At 39.5% G+C, this 21,911-nt stretch overlaps 1 protein-coding gene across 6 annotated transcripts in view; it reads left to right on the top strand.

Moving 5' to 3' along the window:
• p4ha1 (prolyl 4-hydroxylase subunit alpha 1) overlaps positions 1-21,610 on the top strand; it is a 69,655-nt gene extending 48,045 nt beyond the window's left edge. For 4 of the 6 annotated variants that reach the window (XM_033012467.1, XM_033012468.1, XM_033012466.1 and 1 more), the window contains 6 exons: positions 10,018-10,117; positions 11,066-11,119; positions 14,352-14,417; positions 16,579-16,647; positions 18,876-18,972; positions 19,214-21,610. In XM_033012467.1, the coding sequence (XP_032868358.1) occupies positions 10,018-10,117; positions 11,066-11,119; positions 14,352-14,417; positions 16,579-16,647; positions 18,876-18,972; positions 19,214-19,284 (457 nt within the window). In that variant the 3' untranslated portion in view covers positions 19,285-21,610. Of the gene's footprint in view, positions 1-10,017; positions 10,118-11,065; positions 11,120-11,166; positions 11,221-14,351; positions 14,418-16,578; positions 16,648-18,875; positions 18,973-19,213 lie in introns of all 6 variants that reach the window. The other 2 variants (XM_033012469.1, XM_033012471.1) reach the window with 1 other exon arrangement.
• The last annotated feature ends 301 nt before the right edge of the window (positions 21,611-21,911 follow it).

The following is a 21,911-nucleotide window of genomic DNA, read 5'->3' on the forward strand; positions in this document are numbered from 1 at the left end:
CATCCCCTTCAAGTATACCTGAATCCTGACTTGGAAGAAAATCACAACTCCTTCAATATTTTCAGTGGCACTGAAAGAAATCTTTGCTTCACTTACTGCAGGCCTTTAAGAAGTCAGTTCATACCTTGGCTGGCATGGACGAGTTGGGCCGAAGATTCTGTATCCATGGCGAAGGGCCTATTTACAGTGCCCTCCATAATGTTTAAGACAAAGACCCAACATTTATTTAAACACAGCTGTAATTTCCACATGGTGAAACCAAAATGTATAAAAATGGCCTTTGTACACAATGAATACTTTAACCACATGTGTCTTTTTCTGTTACAAATCTCAAATTGTGGAGTACAGAGGCAAATAAATAAATGATGTGTTTCTGTCCCAAACATTACGGAGGACACTGTATATCTTCACTGTCATGTACTTTACTGATGTTTATTTTGGAATTGCCTTCAGCCACAGGAAACTTGCAAGTGTGACTGATTGTCTTGCACAAATAGTAAAATAAAATTATTTTGTAGTTTTAATGTAGGAGATCAAGGGTGATAATCTCTGATAAAAACATTATGGACTCTGGATATATTGAGTGTGCTTGGCCTTTTACCTTGGTTTATTTTAAAGTACCCAGCCCTCCTTTGACATGGTAGATGTGTTCCCAAATGCAGTAGCACTGTGTTAGGAGTTAATAAAGTGTGCAATTTGACACCAGCTTTGTAAAATATCTATGTTATGAAAGAACAGCAAATAAAAGTTATTCAGGACATTGGGTCGACAACCCACTGGGGTAGGACTGCATCTAGATTCAAAGAACAAGTTATTTACTGTGTAGGAAGGAACTGCAGATTTAAACTGAAGATGGACACAACATGCTGGAGTAAGTCAGCGGGCCAGGCAGCATCTCTGGAGTGACGTTTTAGGTTGAGACCCTTCTTCAGATTTTACAGTTGTTCAGAAACTACCATTTACCCTCTCTCTGTGTAAATGTGTGGCCCAGCTACACCAAATTCCATGACATTTACCATGCCACCTATGCTTTATTGAAGCATCTTTTTGCCAAGAAATGTCGTGCCATTGAGATGGCTCCTAGAGAAGAGACCTTATTTGCACCTACTCTTAAGTAGATAGCCAATTAACAATTGAAAATCACTTTGGATGCTATCTACAACTGAAGATGGGTCTTCAGTTCTGTCTGAAACTGGGTCTTCTGTTCTGTCTCGACACAAAACGTCACCTATTCCTTCTCTCCATAGATGCTGCCTCACCTGCTGAGTTATTCCAGCATTGTGTCTACAGCTGCAATGCAGCCCAGTTAGGGACAAGGATTGGGTATAATAGAATAGCTTGCTCGTATTCAATTTTTTTGTTTTAGATAAAATGCTTTTGCAGTCATTTTTAACGTTATTTACCTTGCAGTTTGAAATTGAATGAGTCACATTAGCCACCTTCCTCAGCCGCATTATTTAAGGCGTGGATGAAAATAAAGATTGCCGTAGAGATGTAATCCTTCACAGTGAACAACATAACACTATCCTTAGGAAATCTAAACATTCCTTGATAGAACACACGCTCTTTGTGGCAAACTCCCACCTGTGAAATTCCACGCTGGATTTCAAATGAGCCCAAGAAAAGGGCCATCCTTGTTTTGTTCATCTTTAATCGCGTTTATCTGGTAAAAGTAGATGCTTGAGTTATCTATTCATAAGGGTTCATACTAACCAATGAGACCTGACACCGCTGAGTTCTGGCCATTTTCTGATGGATTACCAGTGAGACCTTTGACAGAATCTCTGAAGATTATTTGAATTCTGCTTTTTGTTTATGGTTAGTTATTTTCAATACCTTAGAGTCTGGAGTTTTTGTGTGCAACAAATGTTATCGTGGTTTTAATCAGCTGCTCTTGAATTTTCTTGCAAAGATTCGTTAAATATGTTTTCAAGATTGCACGTAGATTAATGTGCACACCAGAGTTGATGTGAATGCATTTCTGCCTGGTGCACACAGATTACAGATGGAAAATGATTCTGTGTGCAGTGCAGCATTTTATATTTGGCAAAGACTTAAGTTAATTTTACTTTGTGCTCTGTTATGTGTCTATGCAAGCAGTTCTAGCTCAGAGAAAACAGGAAATAATTTTAACAGCTGTGAAATGTAGCGAGGTAAGGAAACCTCGTATTTTACTTGAATCAAAAGCATTATCCTTTAAAGGTAACTGAGGGGAATCTATCTTCATCAAATGCAGTAGTTTATGCAGCCAGGTACCTGATTTGACATTGTTTATGGTGTCATGTTCTTGGAACAGTGAAGAACTTGGAGACTGTTCACCTCGGAGACTGACAGCAGCCCAAGCATTTGTTGGCATACAGTATTCCTAGCAAAGGGAGCACAAGGATACATTTCTGGGACTGGTAGGATTCAGAGATTATTTTGATGGGAGTGTAAATTTTGTTTTTCATAGTTATGCTAATATAACATACAAAAATAAATGTATGAATTATCTAAATGTGTGTTTGAATGGACATATAAAAATCATTTCAACTTCAATTGTTGATTGATAATAGTTCAGTCTATAAAACTACAGGCAATTTTAATTGGAGATATCCATTCAAATAACTTCTGTATGCCTACAAATGCATTTCCTTAGGTTTAACTTTCCCCACAGATATTCTTTTAATTTTGCTTTTTCTTTTCATAGCATTAAATTATTCAGTAGCCACAAATAATCTTTTTTCTTGCTGTATGTCACCATCAGGAGACCTACTTTGTCATAGAAGCTGAAAATGACACTGATGTTTCAGGATAGGAACAAACTAAACTCATGTTATTTGTTCTTGCATGGAAATTCAAGATCTTTGAATTCATTGTTCATTGAGTTGCTTCAGTATTTAATGTGAAGTCTTGGGGCGCAAACTGTTTTAAAAGTGAGGCTCTTAATTATATATAGATTCAGACAGATGTTGGTGCTGTGGCATGCACATTTATTTACCAATGAGACTAACATAAAAAACATGCCATGACAAACTCAACATTCAAAATGTCAAATAGTTGAGTAAGTATATAAAATGTAGCTCTGGTTTTGAATTGACAAGTTTCGGCTAGAATTTATGGGCTGGATTAATTGGCAGAGAACTTGAGGGACATACTGTCAGTGCAGGTCTAATAAAGGTATGAATGCCTTCAGTTGATACAGCAAGTTAGCTCCCATGCAAAATTAATTCAGTGTATTCACAATGCTATCATTTTTATTCGATGATTCAATGGTCCTTTTTTCATTTGACATCTGAGAGTTTTGTTCGATTGCTCCACTTTCTCCACTGCTACCATCATGTAATCTTAATTTCAAGCTTACTGCACTTCTAAGGTCAGTTTAGAGTGAGATAAAACAGCTATTTATGTATGTCGGCACGTATTTATTGCGAACATTTCATATACGTTTGGTTCTCAGTGATTTCAGGTATCTGGATTGGAATAGCTTTCGACAAACATCTAGTACCTCTGAAGTTCCTCTTACCAAATAGTTTGTCGGCAATGCATTTCTCCTGGTATTCACAGTATTTAATGTTGAAACCGTTTCATGCTGTTTCATATTGTGTCACCCTCTTGCTTTACAGTGTACAGGTAGTAGTGAGATGGCAATGTTTAATTCTAATTCTAGTGCAAAGTTACTGTTCAAAATATATGCCATTTGTTTCCGTAAAGCTTCTACGTATAGTCAGCTAAGGTGCACTTTCCTTGTGTTTTCAGATGCTTCACAGAAAGTGAAGTTGTTTTCAAGTGGAGTCACTGCTGTAATTTTGACAATGTAGCAGCCAATTCACAAAAAACAAGGCCTTTCCAATGGCCAATGACAAATATCCCAATAACTTAATAGTAATGATGCCCGTTGAGAGATGGCTTTTAGCAACAACCCAGTAGAAACCTCTTGAATAGAATTGTGCCAAACTAACAGGACAAGTAGGTTTTATTTAACATCCTCGCAAACAATAATAACCACCATTTTTAATGTAATAAAACTATCTCGAGACACTTGATCAGATCATTTACCAAGTGCCTTCCTTATGCATCAGTTAAGTTCCAACCCAGATTATATAAATCTCTGCAGTAAGGTTAGTGTCACAAGCCTCCAACGCAGAAATAAAATTTGCACGTCTAAATCCAGGTTGACACCTAAATTATAATCCATTGATTGGCCTTAACGAAGGGAGTTTATTGCATAGAGTTGGCTGATAAACCAATTGCAATCAGATTAGATAGTCTTTTACATGGAATTTGTATGTTTAAGTCATTGAACATCTGCTGTAAACAAGTTCCATTGTAGTTGTATGTCAAGTCAAGATGTGCCCTCCTAAAGTCCATGATCAGCTCCTTGTGGTGAGAAAATTAAATTATTCCAATTATTTCAAACACTGTCCAGTAAAACTGAAAAGGATGATGCAGGAACATCAGTGTAATCAAGAAATGAGAATTATCTGTGGTTTATTTGGGTTTGGTTATACTTTAGGTGATAATTTCCCCTAGTATTTCTCATGATTAAACTAAATGTGAAGCGTTTCCTCATTGCTTCCTCTCCCCCTCCACACACAATTTTACTTCGGAGTCACGTGAGTGACTTCGTGAAGAACCCCGCCTACGGCGCATGCGTGTCATATCGCATACACGCATTGAACGTGTCGGACCTGGGGAGAACGTCCCCTTGAACGGGAGAGTTAACAAGCCGGTCGACGGCAGGTAAGTGATTCTGCATTTTCACCGTTTTTTAGGAATGGATAGAGGACGCAGAAAGGCTGTGAAGAAGCTGCAGGATGTCGGCGGTAAAGGTGCCGGGGACCCGCAGCAGCAGCCGACGGCACAGGCAGTTTGCGTTGAGCCAGCTGTGCCAGATTCAAACCCCGCGCCGGGAAAAACTAATTCTAGACCGGGCGGGAAGGCGAACCGCAAAACGAACCGCTGGGAAAGTGAGCCCGAAAAATCGCCGGTAAATACTTACTTGTATAGCAGTGATGATGACCAGCTGCAGGGCATAGAGCAGCCGGCAGCGATCGCATCTGCAGAGCTCGGAAAACAGTACGAGTGGCTGCAGCATGTGGGGCCGTCATCTATCTGTTTGGAGGAGTACCGGGACGGCGAAAAACGGCGTTTGCAGCGGCCGGGAGCAACCAGAGCCGGTAGGCATGGCGACGAGTTGCGATTTAAACCGCGTGCGACTAGTGCCCGAGGGCACGAAAGTCGGCAGGAGCGGTGGGCTAAAAAGAAACACCCGCGAGCGACTAGTGCGGGAGAGCACGAAAGTCGGCTGGAGCGGTTGTGGGAGGAACATCTCCATAGTGTCAGGCTCCAGAAATTGGATAAAAGCCGCACACATACAGGTGTAAGTCCCTCAGAGCATGGCCAGAAAAGGCTGCTGGACATATCATCCTCATCTGAAGAGGGTGTTCAAGGGCTGCCTGACTCGGACTCTGAACAAGAGTCAGAGCCACGTTCCCATATGGAGGATGAGGGAACACAGTTGCTGGACATGGTGCACACATATTTCCAGCAAGAAGAAACTGGAAAAGACCTAGAGGCCAGGATGGCGGCCAGCATTGATTATATGACGACCCATCACCTCAAAACTGATACCTTAGCTGAGGTATGGGCAAGACATTTACCTCCGCGAAATTGTGCGGCTCTGAATGTACCCAAGGTGAACCGAAGCATTTGGAGACACGTGGGGCAGGATATTCCGAGTCTGGATATAAAAATACAGAATGCTAGTAAAGGACTCTCGGCGGGTATAACAGCTTTGGCCCGTACGCTGGAAAATGTGGATATGTCCAATGACATGAAAGACGATTTAGCACTGTTTTGCAATGTTCAATTTGAACTGAACAACATCAGGAAAGGGGCTATTCAGCCAACGTTAGACCCAAAATTTGCAATCCTGTGCAAACAGAAAGCCATAAAACCTCAAAATTTGTTGTTTGGGGGTGACCTATCAAAACAGGTCAAAGATTTGGAGGAAGAGGCCAAAACGTTGGGCCTAATAAAAGCGACCAAAGGATATGTCGGAAAACGGTATCATCCTTATGGGACGACTAAAAAAGCAAGTACTAGTATGTATAGTACGAAAAATTGGAGAGAGGCCAGAGGAAACCAGCAACAGCGTCCTTTTTTAGGGGTTGGCCCGGGACGCCCACAATGGAAAATGCGGAAGCCTCCACTTCAACATTTACCCCACTTTCAACCTCAAGGCCCTCCGCAACCTCGGTTAAGACCAAGAAAGTAACACCACCGATAACCATGGAGGTAGGTGGGTCTGTGCCTCAAAAATTAATAAGGAGCACAGAACTTGGAGGGAGGTTGCAATTTCATTTGGAAGCATGGTGTAAGTTAACTGTGGATAGGTATATCCTTAGCAGTATTAAGGGATATCTTATAGAGTTTATACACATACAAGAACCTCCAGTACAACATACACCGGACAGAACTTATATGCTTACCAAATTAGACAGAGCTAAAGCAAAAATTGAAATACAAAGGTTGTTCACGAAAGGAGTAATTGGAAAAAAACCAAACATGAACAACAGGAATTTGTCTCAAATATATTCATTAGACATAAGAAAGATGGGGGTTGCCGGATAATTATTGATTTATCAACACTTAATAAGTTTGTACAATATGCTCATTTTAAAATGGATATCTTGATTGTGGGGAAAACTTATGAATTGGCTAGTAGAGCAGTGGTTGCCACAAGAAAATTGATGGAACAGCTGGGATTCATTATCCATCCAATTAAGTCAAGATTAACACCTGCAACTAATATTGATTACTTGGGGTTCACTATTAACACACTTGATATGTTAGTGACTTTACCTATAGGGAAAGCCACTGAGTTCCAAAAGGATTGCACAGAGCTTATTAATACCGTTAAACCATCCATTAGACGGGTAGCCAGGATTATTGGGAAAATTATAGCCACGTTTCCTGCCATTCAATTTGGACGATTGCATTACCAAAATTTACGGGGAGCTAACAATTAGAGCTATAAAAGAACTACAATGGTGGGAACAAAATGTTATATATAGCTCCAACCCAATAGTTATTCCAAACCCATCTGTGGTATTACAAACAGATGCCAGTGCACTGGGTTGGGGAGCAACGGATACCATCTCGAGCTCTGGAGGGAGATGGAATATACAGGAAACTAACCTACTTACCACAAAGGGTATAAATTACTTAGAAATGTTGAGTGCTTTTTATGGTTTAAAATCTTATTGCTCGGGAATGATTAACCAGCATGTTAGATTGCAGATAGACAATACCACGGTGGTGGCATATATAAATCATATGGGTGGAAATATATCAATATCCTGTGATGAATTGGCAAACCATATTTGGGAATGGTGTATCCAAAGGAATATTTGGTTATCGGCTACGTATCTACCAGGGATACTTAATTCAGTGGCAGACGCCAGGTCACGAAAATTTAATGAAAATACGGAATGGATGTTAGACAGAAAGATATTTGCTGATATCACAGCAAAGTACGGAAGGCCGGATATTGATCTTTTTGCATCCAGGTTAAATCATCAGTTACCTAGGTATATATCATGGGAACCAGATCCTGAGGCAGAAGCTACAGATGCATTCTCTTTGCACTGGGGGGAAATGGTTCATTTATGCATTTCCTCCTTTCTGCCTCATCAATCGGGTACTACGGAAAATTCAGCTAGACTCGGCATCTGGGATTCTCATAGTACCTGATTGGCCTACCCAACCATGGTTCTCGGTGCTGCAGGATTTGGTGCTTACACCATATATTACTTTAAAACATAGTCCTCAGTTGCTGGTGCATCCGGTGACTGGGGACAGCCATCCTTGCCATAATTATCTAAATTTATTGGGTTGTAGACTCTGAAGGAACCATTTCGGCATATGGGTTTATCTGATAGAACTGTGGACATGATCACAGCAGCACAGAGAGTGCCTTGTCCAGTTATTTATGGGAAGGCACAGAAAGACAGGGTGTCGGCTCACATCCTCTAGTAATAAAACTGCTACGAGGCATCTTTAACACTAACCCACCAAGGGCTAGATATAGCCAAATCTGGGATGTAAGCGTAGTCCTTAAAAAAAAAAAAAAAAAAAAAAAAAAAAAAAAAAAAAATTTTAGGGAATTGGTAACCGGCAACGGCATTACCGCTAAACTATCTAACTATGAAAATGGTTATGCTTATGGCGCTGGTCACAGCGCAAAGGGTCCAGTCATTACAGAAGTTAAGATTGGATAACTTGACGGAGGCGACAGGAAGGCTGATTTTCATGATCCAGGGCCTTATTAAGCACAATAGACCAGGATCAGCGGGTCAGGTGATAGAGTTCATAGCCTATCCACAGGATGAACGTCTCTGTGTAGTAAAACACATCATGTTATATATGGACAGAACGAAGGCTATCAGAGGCAATGAAAAGGCTCTTTTAATTAGCCATAAGAAGCCATACCATAAAGTCTCGACTCAGACCATTTCACGGTGGCTGAGATATTGCTTAGTTCAGGCAGGAGTGGACACTAATGTATTCAAATCTCACTCCACCAGGGCTGCATCTACATCAGCAGCTAATCGCCTGGAGGTACCGATGGACAATATCCTCAGAACTGCAGGATGGTCATCAGAGAAAACGTTTCGCACATATTACAACAAACCAGTTAGGAAAGAAGAAACGTTTTCGGGGAAAAATTTTGAGTTCTATTTAATTTACACCTGAAGCTTATAAGGTTTATAAATTGATTTAATCAATATTATATACAATTTTTGCTTAAAAATGTTGGTATCATTGTGTTTTTTTTTTAAATACCAGTAACAATTTCTCCCAAACTACCAAGGCAGTTGTGAAAATTGGACTCGTTCCACGGCATGAGGTCACAGAGCTTTGAAGTCTTCACGAAGTCACTCACGTGACTCCGAAGTAAAATAGTAAGATTAAACGAGAACTTACCAGTTTGAAGTTTGATCTTTATTTTATGAGGAGGAACGTTGAGGGACTACGTGCCCTCCGCTCCCACCCTTATATGGTCATATCTTAAACTGGTATCTCTTTAATAATCTTACTATCTTAGGTCATTATTTTCTATCTGTGACCTCACACCGCTGCTTTGAAGAATGACACGCATGCGCCGTAGGCGGGGTTCTTCACGTAGTCCCTCAACGTTCCTCCTCATAAAATAAAGATCAAACTTCAAACTGGTAAGTTCTCGTTTAATCTTACTATTCTATCCCGTAGTTTAGAGATATAGCGCGAAAATAGGCCCTTCGGCCCACCGTGTTCATGCCGACCAGCGATCTCCGCACATTAACACTATCCTACACCCACTAGTGACAATTTTTACATTTACCAAGCCAATTAACCTACAAACCTGTACATCTTTGGAGGGTGGGAGGAAACCGAAAACCTTGTTAGCATTACAGATTACCTTTGAATATTGATTTAGCTGTAATTGTAGATGTGTTATGAATGCCTAGTGCCGTGTCAGTGGCGTCTGAGCACAATTAATGGAATCGGGGAAATAAGTGAAAGGATTAGCATGGGCCAAAGTGAGACCTGTCATAGACTTGACGGGCCAAATAGCTGCCCCCTTTTTCATAAGGGCATGATATGGAATATGAAATTGACCTCCCCCGGTATTATTTGTGATTTTTTTATCCATGAGTTGGTCATTGAATAATGTAGCTATCTAAATTTGAGAGGAATCTGCATTCATCAGAACTTTTCTGTGGACTAACCTCCCTGCTGATACCAAGCAATGATTAACGAGTTAAAATGCCGAGGGAGATCTTATGTTGTTGAGAGTCATTCTAAAATTATTTAATTTGATAATTTTCATACCCGAAGAAATCTAACTGTTGGTTAAGACTTTGAACTGCGTAGTTACAACTAGTTAAGAATGTATGAACACGAGTAGGAAATGTGTTGTGATACATTAAATGAGAGAACAGGTGAAAATATGTAGGACATTAACTTGAACATGTTTTTGCTTCTGCCCAGTGCTTGGCTGTCAGGTTATGAAGATCCCGTAATAAACAAAATTAACAAGCGGATAGAAGATCTCACGGGTCTTGATGTTTCCACAGCAGAAGAGCTACAGGTAGGTGCTGAACGGAACATTGAGCAAAAAGATCTTGGAGTACTGGGATTAGGTCCTCATAAATAAGACAGTGAGTATTTATCTGAATGATAGCTACAGACACTTGGTGTGCATATACATTTAAAAACTAGCAGAATTTGAACTGCAATGCTCTACAAAGCTTTTCAACAAATGCTTTTCAGTGTTCCCCAGCACACGTGACAATAAACTAAACTATCTATCCGAGAGTGGCATTGAGTTAAGGCAGAATTGTTTGCGAAAAGAGTTAATTAAGTAGGTGGCTTGAAGGCTGCGTCCCACCTAATTTCAGTACCCGAGATAAAGGAAATACCAGAGATTCTGGAACGCAGAGATAATGGAGGTAATTTGTGGCAGTATTTGTGGAGTTATAAATGGAAGTTACTTTTCTGGACTCATTTTAAATGTTGGAAGAATTTTCACCAATAAAGATGGTGCATATTCCATTATGTTTACTGTACCATCGCTACTACTCCATGATATTAGCACACTAAATATTCACATTAAACTCCATTTAAACTGTAGCTTGACGGGGTAAAATTGTCATTGCCTGGACCTTAAATCATGTCCATGATTATTTTTTGTCACAGGAGGAAGTTGGACTGAAACAGTTGCTGCTATGATATAACAGTGAATATTAGTATTTCCTCAACCATTATTATTAATGCAAAAGAAAAACCTGATTAACTGTGGAGGTGCAAGATGTTGGATTTTGTTAGAACAGGTCTAATGTGTTGATGTTAGTGCAATTAAAATACAATGCCAAGTGTAAATCCCAATTCCAGTTTAAAAGAGGCCTCTGTCATGACTGGTAAACCTGTGTGCCACTGACGTGTAACTATACATTTGGTTTTATCTTAATCCTGTGAATTGTTCGCTGAGAAGTACTGAGCATTTGACTGGTTCTCTGTAACCTCTCATTTTGAACAGGTGGCCAATTATGGGGTTGGGGGCCAATATGAACCTCATTTTGATTTTGGACGGGTAAGTGTTATTTTTCAACTCTTTGTCACCACTTATTTCTTTTTCAGGTGGCTAATTATGGCGTGGGTGGGCAGTATGAGCCTCATCATGACTTTGCACGGGCAAGTAGAGTCACAAAAGTTGCATTGTTGCAATGCTTTTGCATAGATAAAGCAGCCATAATTAATAACATTGCGCAAGGTTAGGAGAGCATACGGGATACTGGCTTTCATTTGTCAGTGCATTGAACACAGAAGTAGGGAAGTTATGCTTCAACTCCTTAAACCTTGGTCACACCTCAGCTGGACTACGGCCTGCAGTTCTGATCAGCCTGTTGTAGGAACATGTGATAGCATTGGAGAGGGTGCTGAGGAGATGTTGGCTGGGATGGAGCAGATCAGTTGTGATGAACGACTAGAGAAACTAGGTGTGGGAGTGGAGGAGAATAAGAGGAGACGTGATTGAACTATATAAAATTATGAGGGGTATTAAAGGGCACATACTTAGGGTAAAGAGATTTAGAGGGGGTATAATGGAAATCTTCACCCAGAGAGTGGTAAGTACCTGAAACATAGTAGTTGAAGCTGAGTTGCTGATAGCATTGAAGAAGTGTCTTCTTTGGGCACTTGAATTGCTTCAGCTGTGGACCAGGTGCTGGGAGGTGGGATTAATACAACAGGGTGCCCACTGATCAGCATGGACAAGCTGGGCCAAATGGCCTTGTTTCCAAGCTCTACTTTCTGTGACTCTCAGGGCAGCATTAAATTTGGGGAAAGTCATATTGATTTGATCAGTGTGAAACCAGAACATTCTATCTCCGCAATCTTGGTGATAGGTTTTGCTGTTGTGGAGGGAGGATTCCATTAGTTTAAAATTGGCATCGGCCACCATTTTGCCTTACTGACTTGCTAACAGGATTTTGGAGTGTGTTGTCACACCTGCATATTCTAATAAATAGTGTATGGATATTCAGTTTGTCAACACCTCTGAGAAGTAATGACTGGTTTGACCATAGTATTATTGATGAGATCATTGCTGTATTTCATTTATTTTACTTCTCGACATGCTGGCATTTCATTATCACTGTGTTAATGTTTCTAATTAGCTAATTTTCATGGTGTAGTGATATCTCACATGTTGATCAGCATGTTGCCTATTAATGCTGACTGCTTAATTTTATATGGATCAAATGATCTTGGTTATATTCCATACACTTGCTGCATAATTACTATAACCGTGCTAATGTAGGTTTTTGTTTCTTGTCGCAATGTTCAAACATTTGGCATGAGCCTAATGCAAAATTAACCATGCAAAATCCAACAATATTTTGTAAAGCAAAAAAAAATTCTATTTCAAATTACAAGCCGGTTGCTTTGAACATTATTCTCTGTAAACAACAGATTACCCTGATTAGCACCAAAGGCCATCAACTATACTCATTTCATGCATTCAAATAAACATTTGATAGAATCCAGCACCCATGGATACTGGGTTCTGGTTGTTTGAATAAGTTTTTAATAACAGTTGATCAGTTGTCAATGTAGTTTTAGATGATAATTTATATCTTTATAATTTTTTTAAACGCTTGAAGTAAGTTTTCAGCAGAAATTGTAGTGAGCAATGATTTTAAATTGAATGGGTCTTCAGGGATGAGTTGGGCTGAAAGGCCTGTTTCTGTGGTGTATGACCATGACTAAATTGAATAGGTTTGATAGAGTAAATGCAATTAGGAAAAAACAAGTTATTATACTGTAAAATGAACCTCCCTTTGGTGATGTTTCACAAATCAAGATTATTAACATGTAAACTCTTGTATTTGACATCCACGTTGCATGGAACAAGTAGATGCTGCAGCCCTTTATTGTCCTTCATTCGCTATTCTGCTGGTTATTTGTTGTGGACATGGGACTCCTGCTGGATATCCTATGTATCACAGTCAGAAAATGCTTCCCCATGATAATAAATTGGAGATTAGGACCATGAGGTTGCTTTTGAAAGTATCCATTATTGAACAGGAGTAGGCCACCAGAAATGTCTGAAAAACAACATGATTAAGTTTTGTTTAAGAAGGAACTGCAGGTGCTGAAAAAATCGAAGGTGGACAAAAATGCTGGAGAAACTCAGTGGGTGAGGCAGCATCTATGGAGAGAAGGAATAGGCGACGTTTCGGGTCGAAACCCTTCCCGAAACATCGCCTCTTCCTTCTCTCCATAGATGCTGCCTCACCCGCTGAGTTTCTTCAGCATTTTTGTCTACCTATGATTAAGTTTTAATAGGATATCAGGTGCATGGTTGAATGATGTAAACTTAAAAATAAGAAGAGTTTTGCACAAATCGTGAAGAGAATAGTGGCAAGGGAAGTAGCACGTAAATCCAGATTGTAGCTCAAAATACACGCAGGATGGAAGGCAGACTCGAATCCCAGTTCAATGTAGCACTGGATGCGTCTTGCAAAGCAGAAAATGATGGAGGTCGTCATTAAGTCAAACGGCACCTGCAGAGAGAAACAAAATCAACGTTTCAGATCATACTTTCATCAGAACTGTGCAAGTGAGAAAACATGCAAATTAGGCTTCATGGGCAAAAAAGAGAATGACTGATAGACACAAAATGCTGGAGTAACTCAGCGTTACAAGCAGCATGTCTGGAGAGAAGGAATGGGTGATGTTTCGGGTCGAGACCCTTTAATCAGACTGATAGTCATGGGAAAGGGAAACGAGAGATATAGAACAAATGAATGAAAGATATGCAAAAAGTAGGGTGGAAAAGCCCAATGACAAATGATATCGGTCCTGCCTAAGAGAGATTGGTGGATGCAGTTCCTTCCTACACAATATGCAAATGAGGTCTGATAACCTTGCATCAAGTGAATCAGAGCTGAGAAACAGAAATCTGATATCTGAAATTGTTGAATTCAAAATGCAGAGATGGAAGCTGAGTAATTTGTTGTTGGTTCATGGTTTAATTTTGCTTGCCCTGCATCAAATTGTAACCTCAAATTGAGGTCTGCAAAAAAAATTAGATGCAAATATTTGTTTATGTGCATTTGCTTTATCTGCTATTTTACAAGATAAATGAATCCATTTGTCAAAGTATGTATGCATTAGAGCTTCTCACGAAAATGCAGAAAAAGGAATTGTACATAAATTGTCCATTAAGTAATTGTCAATGCTTGAAATTGAAAAATGCCACGGCCTATGGTGTAGGTATAGCAACAGCTACAACTGTTAAAGATTCTCTTGTTTCGCTATAGAAAGATGAACCTGATGCTTTCAAAGAGCTGGGCACGGGGAACAGGATTGCCACCTGGTTAATTTACGTAAGTAAAATTTGTTGTGTGCTTGGTTCAAAGATTCAATTTGTGAACCACTGCCCATGGATTTGAAATAATTTTGAGTTACTGTTTGTGCATTGGAAATAAGTAGTTGCATTTTAATCTTTAATGTGAAATAATGAATTATTCATTTTAATCTTTCCCCTTTCACCCGATGGCTTTGCTTAATTTCACAAAGTGACTGCTGAGATGGGTTTGGCAACATTCTGCCATGTTGCAAGAGCTTTAGTTTTGCAGCAGTAATGCTAATTTCCTGAAGTCCAGGCAAATGGCAAAACTGCACAAATTGGTTTTATATCTTCCTTCTTGTACAAGGGATGTTATCAACGTTTTTGTTTTGAAGCAAAGTAGGATCCCAGTAAGAGGGTTGCATAGTTGACCAACAGGAGTTGATGTTTTGAAAGTATAGAAATGAACGCAAGGATCGGAAGGTAATCCCCAAAGTGCAGCAACATGATGATTGAGAGCTTTTTCATTGACGATGGCTCGGTTAGAATCTGAAGAATGTCTGGTTGTTGGCAGATAAAATGGAACAAGGTTACCAGGCAGACATCAGTTGGTAGGGTTTAAGAAAGAACTGCAGATGCTGGAGAAATCGAAGGTAAACAAAAATGCTGGAGAAACTCAGCGGGTGAGACAGCATCTATGGAGCGAAGGAATAGGTGACGTTTCGGGTCGAGACCCTTCTTCAGACTGATGTGGGGGGTGGGGGGGCAGGAAGAAGAAAGGAAGAGGCAGAGACAGTAGGTTGTGGGAGAGCTGGGGAGGTGGTAGGGTTCTCCCTCTTATTTTAGAGCAAGGGCTCTGGTACTTTTGTCCACAGTTGTGCATCAGCTACAGCAGGAGGTGCGTTTTGAGGACTAATGATCTTTCCACTGGATCCATCAAATCTTTTATGCCTCTTAGCTAACTCTCATCCCAGTCTTTCAGTCTTTTTGTGGATAAAAACCAAGACAGTTTACCATCAGCTTCGAGGTTTAGTATTATAAGAGTATCAAAAATAGTAGTAGTGAGATCCTGATTAAATCCCTTATGCGTGTTAGCTTGTTGAATGAGATCAGGGATTTATTTTACTTCAGCAGTTTCTTGGTGTAATTCCATATCTTGATCCCTTTAATATCCAGGATTGAAAATAGCCTTTGAAAAATTTTCGAGTTTATCTCTGTGTTTTCCAAAGATTCTCTGCCTTAAGTGGCAAGAATTATTTCCTGTCCTGATTAGCTCATGTCTAACATTCTGTGTGTGTGTAAAGAGATTATTTTTATTCTTCCTAAATCAAGATAGTGTTGGCCTCGTGCTTAATCTCTCCACTTAAAATGTATTCCCTCTTGTACTCAAATCCTCTTGCGCTAACGCTTAACTTACCATATGCCTTCTCAAATTCTTGTTAGAACTCCATATTACCTTTCAGTAATTTGTAAACAAATTAACCCAGTACCACTGAACATCAGGCTCCTCCATTTAAATAAAAACACACTCATCCACTTTGGTAGATGTTAGCAATTGTGGAAGATGACAAACTTTACATCACCTATCTCCATAGACATCTTCAAAACCATAACGTGTAAATGGTCAGGATCAATATCGGTGTGGGAGGAAGTGGTACCTGCGTTTAGTGTCCATTTATACAGATTTTATAACTAACTCTAATTCCTTCTCCAATCTGAAGAAGGGTCTCGACCCGAAACATCACCCATTCCTTCTCTCCAGAGATGCTGCCTGTCCCGCTGGGTTACTCCAGCTTTTTGTGTCTTTCTTTTGTTTAAAGCAGTATCTGCGGTTCCTTCTTACACACTAATTCCTTTGAGATCGTTTCATACTAGACCTGTGGTAATATTGGAAGGTTTCTATTTCTTTTCCAAATATAGCTAAAAAATACTTGATTAATTCCTCTGCCATTTCCTTACCTCTTTAATTTTAATTTTTCCTCCCTTAATCTGGATGGAATTCACATTAACTTTTGTTAATCTTTTCCTTTTAACATTTTGGTAGAGGGTTTAATATTCTCTCTTGCTGTGTTTCTCACAAAGCTTTTCCATTGCTTATTTCATGTCCCTCCGTTCCTGAGTTTTGCATTTTTCCCAATCATCGGGTTTTTCTCCACTTGCTATGATCTGATTGTAATTTTCTGTCTTTATTCTGCCAGATGAGTGATGTCACGGCCGGAGGAGCCACTGTTTTCCCTGAAGTTGGAGCAGCTGTGTGGCCACAAAAGGTATCAGTGTTGATTCTTGTCCCTTTTCTTTTCCAGTCGGCAAGCCTGTGCAAACACCTGCTTCCTTTGCCTCCCACCTTGCTTATGCTCCCATTTGTTCCTGCACATATTTGCAGTCTTTGTTTGCGAGCCACAAGTTCAACAGCCATGTCCATTAAACTCTGAGGTGGCCAAATAAAACACAACAGGAACCCAGGATTTGAATAATTGACCAGATCCACTTGATTAAAAGGTCCATGATCAATGGGTTTTAGTTCAGTGGGTTCAGAGAACACTGGAGCAAAATACTGCAGATTTTGGATATCTCAAATGAGAGAGAAAATAATAGAAAATACAGATTGGTGAGCAGGTTATACAGCCCCTATGGATATAGAAACAGAATAATGGTTTGGATCAACGAATTTTTGCTTACACATTTCTGAGTAAACCTATGCCTAACATTGTATTTAATAATAGTTAATGTTATTGTTCCTTGTTGGTCTTTTGCTGTATGTTGCTGTGTTTAAGTGTGCAGTTGCCTACCCAAAAAGGACTGCAGCAGTGCTTTCACTAAGGACAGCAGTTTGAGAAAGCATCTTACCACTGCTTACTCGGGCAGTTAGAGGTAGGAATTATTTGTTGGCCTTGACAGTGAAGGAACATTTTTTTTAAAGTCTCGTTATTCAAAGGAGAAATAAATCCATTGCGAATATTAAGAAATTATAGTTGCAGTGGACTGAAATGGTTACATTGAAAAGAAAAGTAAATGGAGCAGACTGCTAGAGGGAGCAGTTGAGGCAGGTACTATAACAACATTTGGATTGGAACATGGATAGGAAAGGTTCAGAGGAATATGGGCCAAATGCAGGCGGTTGGGATTAGTGTAGATGGGGCATCATGGTCGAAGGGGCCTGTTTACTCATTGTGTGACTCTAACTGCAACGTTGCCTATAAAGTTTTTGGAGATTTTTAAACCATCTGCCCACTAGATGGAGATGGTTGTTTATTGTAGTGTTATTCATTTAATCTAGAAACCATAACATCCCAACCAACAGCAACGAAACAAATGTTTCATTCATCTCACTGCTCTTCTAAAACTATTTTTCCACATATTGGTCTACTGCATTTCCTTACGTCAGTTCTTCAAAAGCAACTTACTAGGTTTAAAGCATCCTGAGAATGTAAGCATTAGAATTACCAGTTATTTTCTTTTAAGTATGGAATAACATCAGAGAAAGAAAAGTGAAAAGAGTTGAAGAAACATGCGAGGCGGCTTTGAAAAGATTTTAATGCATAAATTTACCTGCCACTGTGGGGGTTTGGCTGCTTTTTTAATCCAGTCAACATCAATTAGAACTAATCTTACATCTTTGAAAAAGCTCTTGCTGCCAATTTGTTTTTTTTTCAATGGGGTTGACTGCAGTTTAAGTAATATTGCTATTTCAGTTTCTTTAAACAAAAAAGACTTGCATTTAGAAAGAGACTAATCATTTCAGGCTTTTCAAAGCACTTCACCTGGAAGGGTCAAATATGAATAGTTGTGCACAATAATGTTGGCAAGAGAAGCCACGGCTCACAGCAAACAATGAGGAATGACACATGTTGGAAACACACTGATCTTGATACAGTTGGATCTTTAAATACATGTGATTCACTATCACAAACAGATGTTTGGTTTGGCATTTAATTCAAATAAGACAGCACCACTGTGAGTGGAATATTTTCTACTGGTTTATGCAGCTTGAAGCCAGGTCGAATTACACAGAAGTTTTCTGAATGAAAGGCCACACAGATAAACCCACCTAATTATCTTACTCAGTTAAAACTAGGATATAATGATTTCTATCCCTGAAATGCTTGCATCTGTAGTGTAATTAGAGACTGATGTATTTACTTCTAACACGTTAAGTTACCATCCAGCACATGGGGTCCACATTGGCAGAACATCCTATTGGTTTCATTCACGCTCTCTATTTTTGTAGCCTTGCAACTTATTGTGTTTCTCTTGCATGTCACATCATCTCCCCATCTTGACTCTTATGCCACCAACGTGCTGAAGATTAATTTCCAATAACCAATTAACCTACCAGCATGCCTAGTCTTTTTTTTAAAAGAATGTTCTATGTGTTCAACAAAAGCTACAGGTTTGCTCTTGGGTTTCTGATGGGGCATTGCATTTTGTTCCCTGTATATATTACTCCCTAAATTTGTTTAAAATGTCAAGAAACTATTTGGCGCTTGTTTTGCAGGGCTCAGCGGTGTTTTGGTACAATCTCTTTCCCAGTGGAGAAGGTGACTACAGCACACGGCATGCAGCCTGTCCAGTATTAGTTGGAAACAAATGGGGTGAGTGCACAAGTGTACGGCATCAACATTGGAAGACTTGTCGATGTGTTTTTGTCACATGTCAGAGTCAGCGTCAAACAGCACAGAAACAGGCCCTTCGGCCCAACTCATCCATGCCTACCAAGGTGGCCCATCTAAGCGCGTCCCATTTGGCCCATATCCCACCATTTGCTACCTTTGTGTGTGTGTGTGAGGTTGGTGTTTCAAATGTTACTGACACGTGTCCATCTGGTTGTTTCAGTGTCTAACAAGTGGATCCACGAACGCGGACAGGAATTCCGACGAAGGTGTAACTTGTCTGAGATGGATTGAGGGCACACAGTGTTGGCAAATCGACCCCTCTGTTCGTACCACCAACACTACAGCTCAGTCCTGTTTACGCTCCTATATTCCCCAGCACTCCTCAAGTCACCGACCTGACTTAAACATCCTTTAGTTTTACATGGAAGCCTGGGCAGAGAAGTTCACGTTTTATAACCTTTTCCATGGATAGATTTGAATCGAGCTAGGCTGAGCTGGTTAAATGACACAAAATATTTCTCTAAATCATGTGTTTTTTACCCTCTTAGTATTCCCATATATTACACGGCTCTTTTCTACCAATTGATTTTTATGCAACAATCATGTTTTTGAATTTATACCTCTCAGCAAGCAATGGAAGCGATTATTCCCCACCCAACTACGCCTTTCTTGGGCATCTGTTTGCAGCGTGACACTTCTGGGAATAATTCTGATAAAAGTGCTTAATGGAACTGAGTACACTCTTCGAATGTTATTGATGGAAGGGCATTGCTTCATGTCAGCCCAATGAATAAAGCATTTTCCAGAATGCAGTTACATTAGTGTGCATGGAATAATAGTTCTCTCAAATCATGTAATCCATACATGATGTTGACTTTAGAAATACATTATCTTAAATGCAAGAAAATCATCTGAATCTTCCCTAAACTTGGTCATTTTCTTGAACTAATGTTAAAAATCAGGATTTTTTTTTTGATTTACAGATATAATTAAAGTATATCGTTGATCCACTTTTTGTAATATATTTGACCATGGGTGGTGTAGACCAGAAATACCGTTTAATAGTGACACACTGTGCCTGATGCACTCTGAATGCAATATAGGGCACACAATTCACTCCAACTTTTACTCCCTTCTTGAGAATCACAATCACAAGTGTCTCTCCTTTTAGCCATTAACTACTAGATCCAGCATCCCTGTTGAAACATTATAGTTGTACCCCTAACAATAATCATTCATTATTTCCAACACTCAATTGGATTTTTGGTATCAATTTGCTCATCTTAGGCACCTTGGTAATTGGCCAAAAAAATATGTTTGCTGTGTATATTGCTCAGATATGATTTTTTAAAGTTTTTAAATGTGTATATATACATTTCATTTTTGCTCCAAAGTCTTGTTAATTTACCCGGATAATCATGTTTTAAAAGTAACAATCAGTGGGTAAAATTTTAACGTGTGCAAAATGTCAAAAATGAATATTTTTAAACTGTAAAGCTTTTGGAGTAAGAGATAAATGTGACAAAATAACATGATAATCACATGCTCAAGAGGATCTTTATAATTGGAAAGTGCTTTTTCTGTGCCATCAGTGGGAGAATTGTGTATTTATATATCTTTATTTTGAAATAAAACCTGGTCTTTTCTGTTTTAAGATACTATTTCCTTTAATGTTTCATTATGTACTCGGCTACAAGAGTAGTTTAACTCAATGCCCCATCAATTGTTCAGAGGCAAGTGATTGTCAGGATGTGAGATATAAACCTATTAGATTAAGCAGTGAGCTACAATCAAGCTTCATTTCACTGATAATTTTATATTAAAAAAAATAATGGAAAGAATCAATGCAACTTTATCTAGTTTAAATAATCTGACTTGACTTCAGCTCATGCTTGGGAACCTGTTACTACTGGGGTGAGAGACATCGAGTCGTGTTGCCTAAATCTCACCCCTTTACCAGCAGAAGAACCAGTGGATAATGTCAATCTGGCATCAACACACTCCCTTGTCAAGAAAGTGCTGTATGCTGGAGGATTGATACCTGCCAAGAGTTCTCTTGCCCACCTGCAATAGTGCTGATTAGTGCAAGAGTGGCCAAGTCACCTGTGCAAACATGTAATCTTTTAATCATTTTATAAAAATGGTTTATCATGCTCTCACTCCAGCACCTTTCACTTTGCACCATTCACCCAGCTTGGGCTCCCCAGGGGAGTTTATGATGCAGTAGCTGTATCAATCCCAGTGAGTGGGAGTACTTGTTAGTATTGGAACCTGCTCCCATGCCAATAGCCACGACGCATCAAACCAGAACTTGACACACGAACCATTGGATTTAATCATACTTGTCAACTTCTCTACATGAATCAGAGACCACTAAGATATGCTGTGTTTTAATGTTATTTTAATAACCATTCCCTTCCCTTAAATTACCAGTTTAAAGATTAGGTTTTTTTCTGAACATGCAAATTTGCAGATTTTCTTATTAACCGAGTGTTGCTCCTACACATCTGAGTTTAGTATTTTGACTCTAATTTTGTTTTCCTTTCTGTTCCAAATGTAAACTTGAACAAGAAAATAAAGTCTCACTGTGTAAGCAGTGATAGTTTATCCTTTTAAATTCCAATGACTTGCGATTTGTGTGTTATCTTGCGCAGCAGTGAGCTACCACTTTTAAACTCTATTTCTGCACGCACGTTATGAAAAGCATCGCAGACGTACACAAAGAGAATGAGTTGGAACTAACGAATCTCATGTCTAGAGTATCTCAAACAGTGCAGCTGGTTAGGGAGGGAATTCCAGACCTTGGGTCTCTCGCTATTTATTTTGCAACCACCATTGCTAGAGTGACTGAAATTATGGATCACTATGGCCCGAATCGGTTCAGTACAGACCTGACAATTGTGGGTCTGGAAGTTATT

Source organism: Amblyraja radiata, chromosome 37, assembly GCF_010909765.2.
Source record: "Amblyraja radiata isolate CabotCenter1 chromosome 37, sAmbRad1.1.pri, whole genome shotgun sequence".
In the NCBI taxonomy this organism is placed as follows: Eukaryota; Metazoa; Chordata; class Chondrichthyes; order Rajiformes; family Rajidae; genus Amblyraja; species Amblyraja radiata.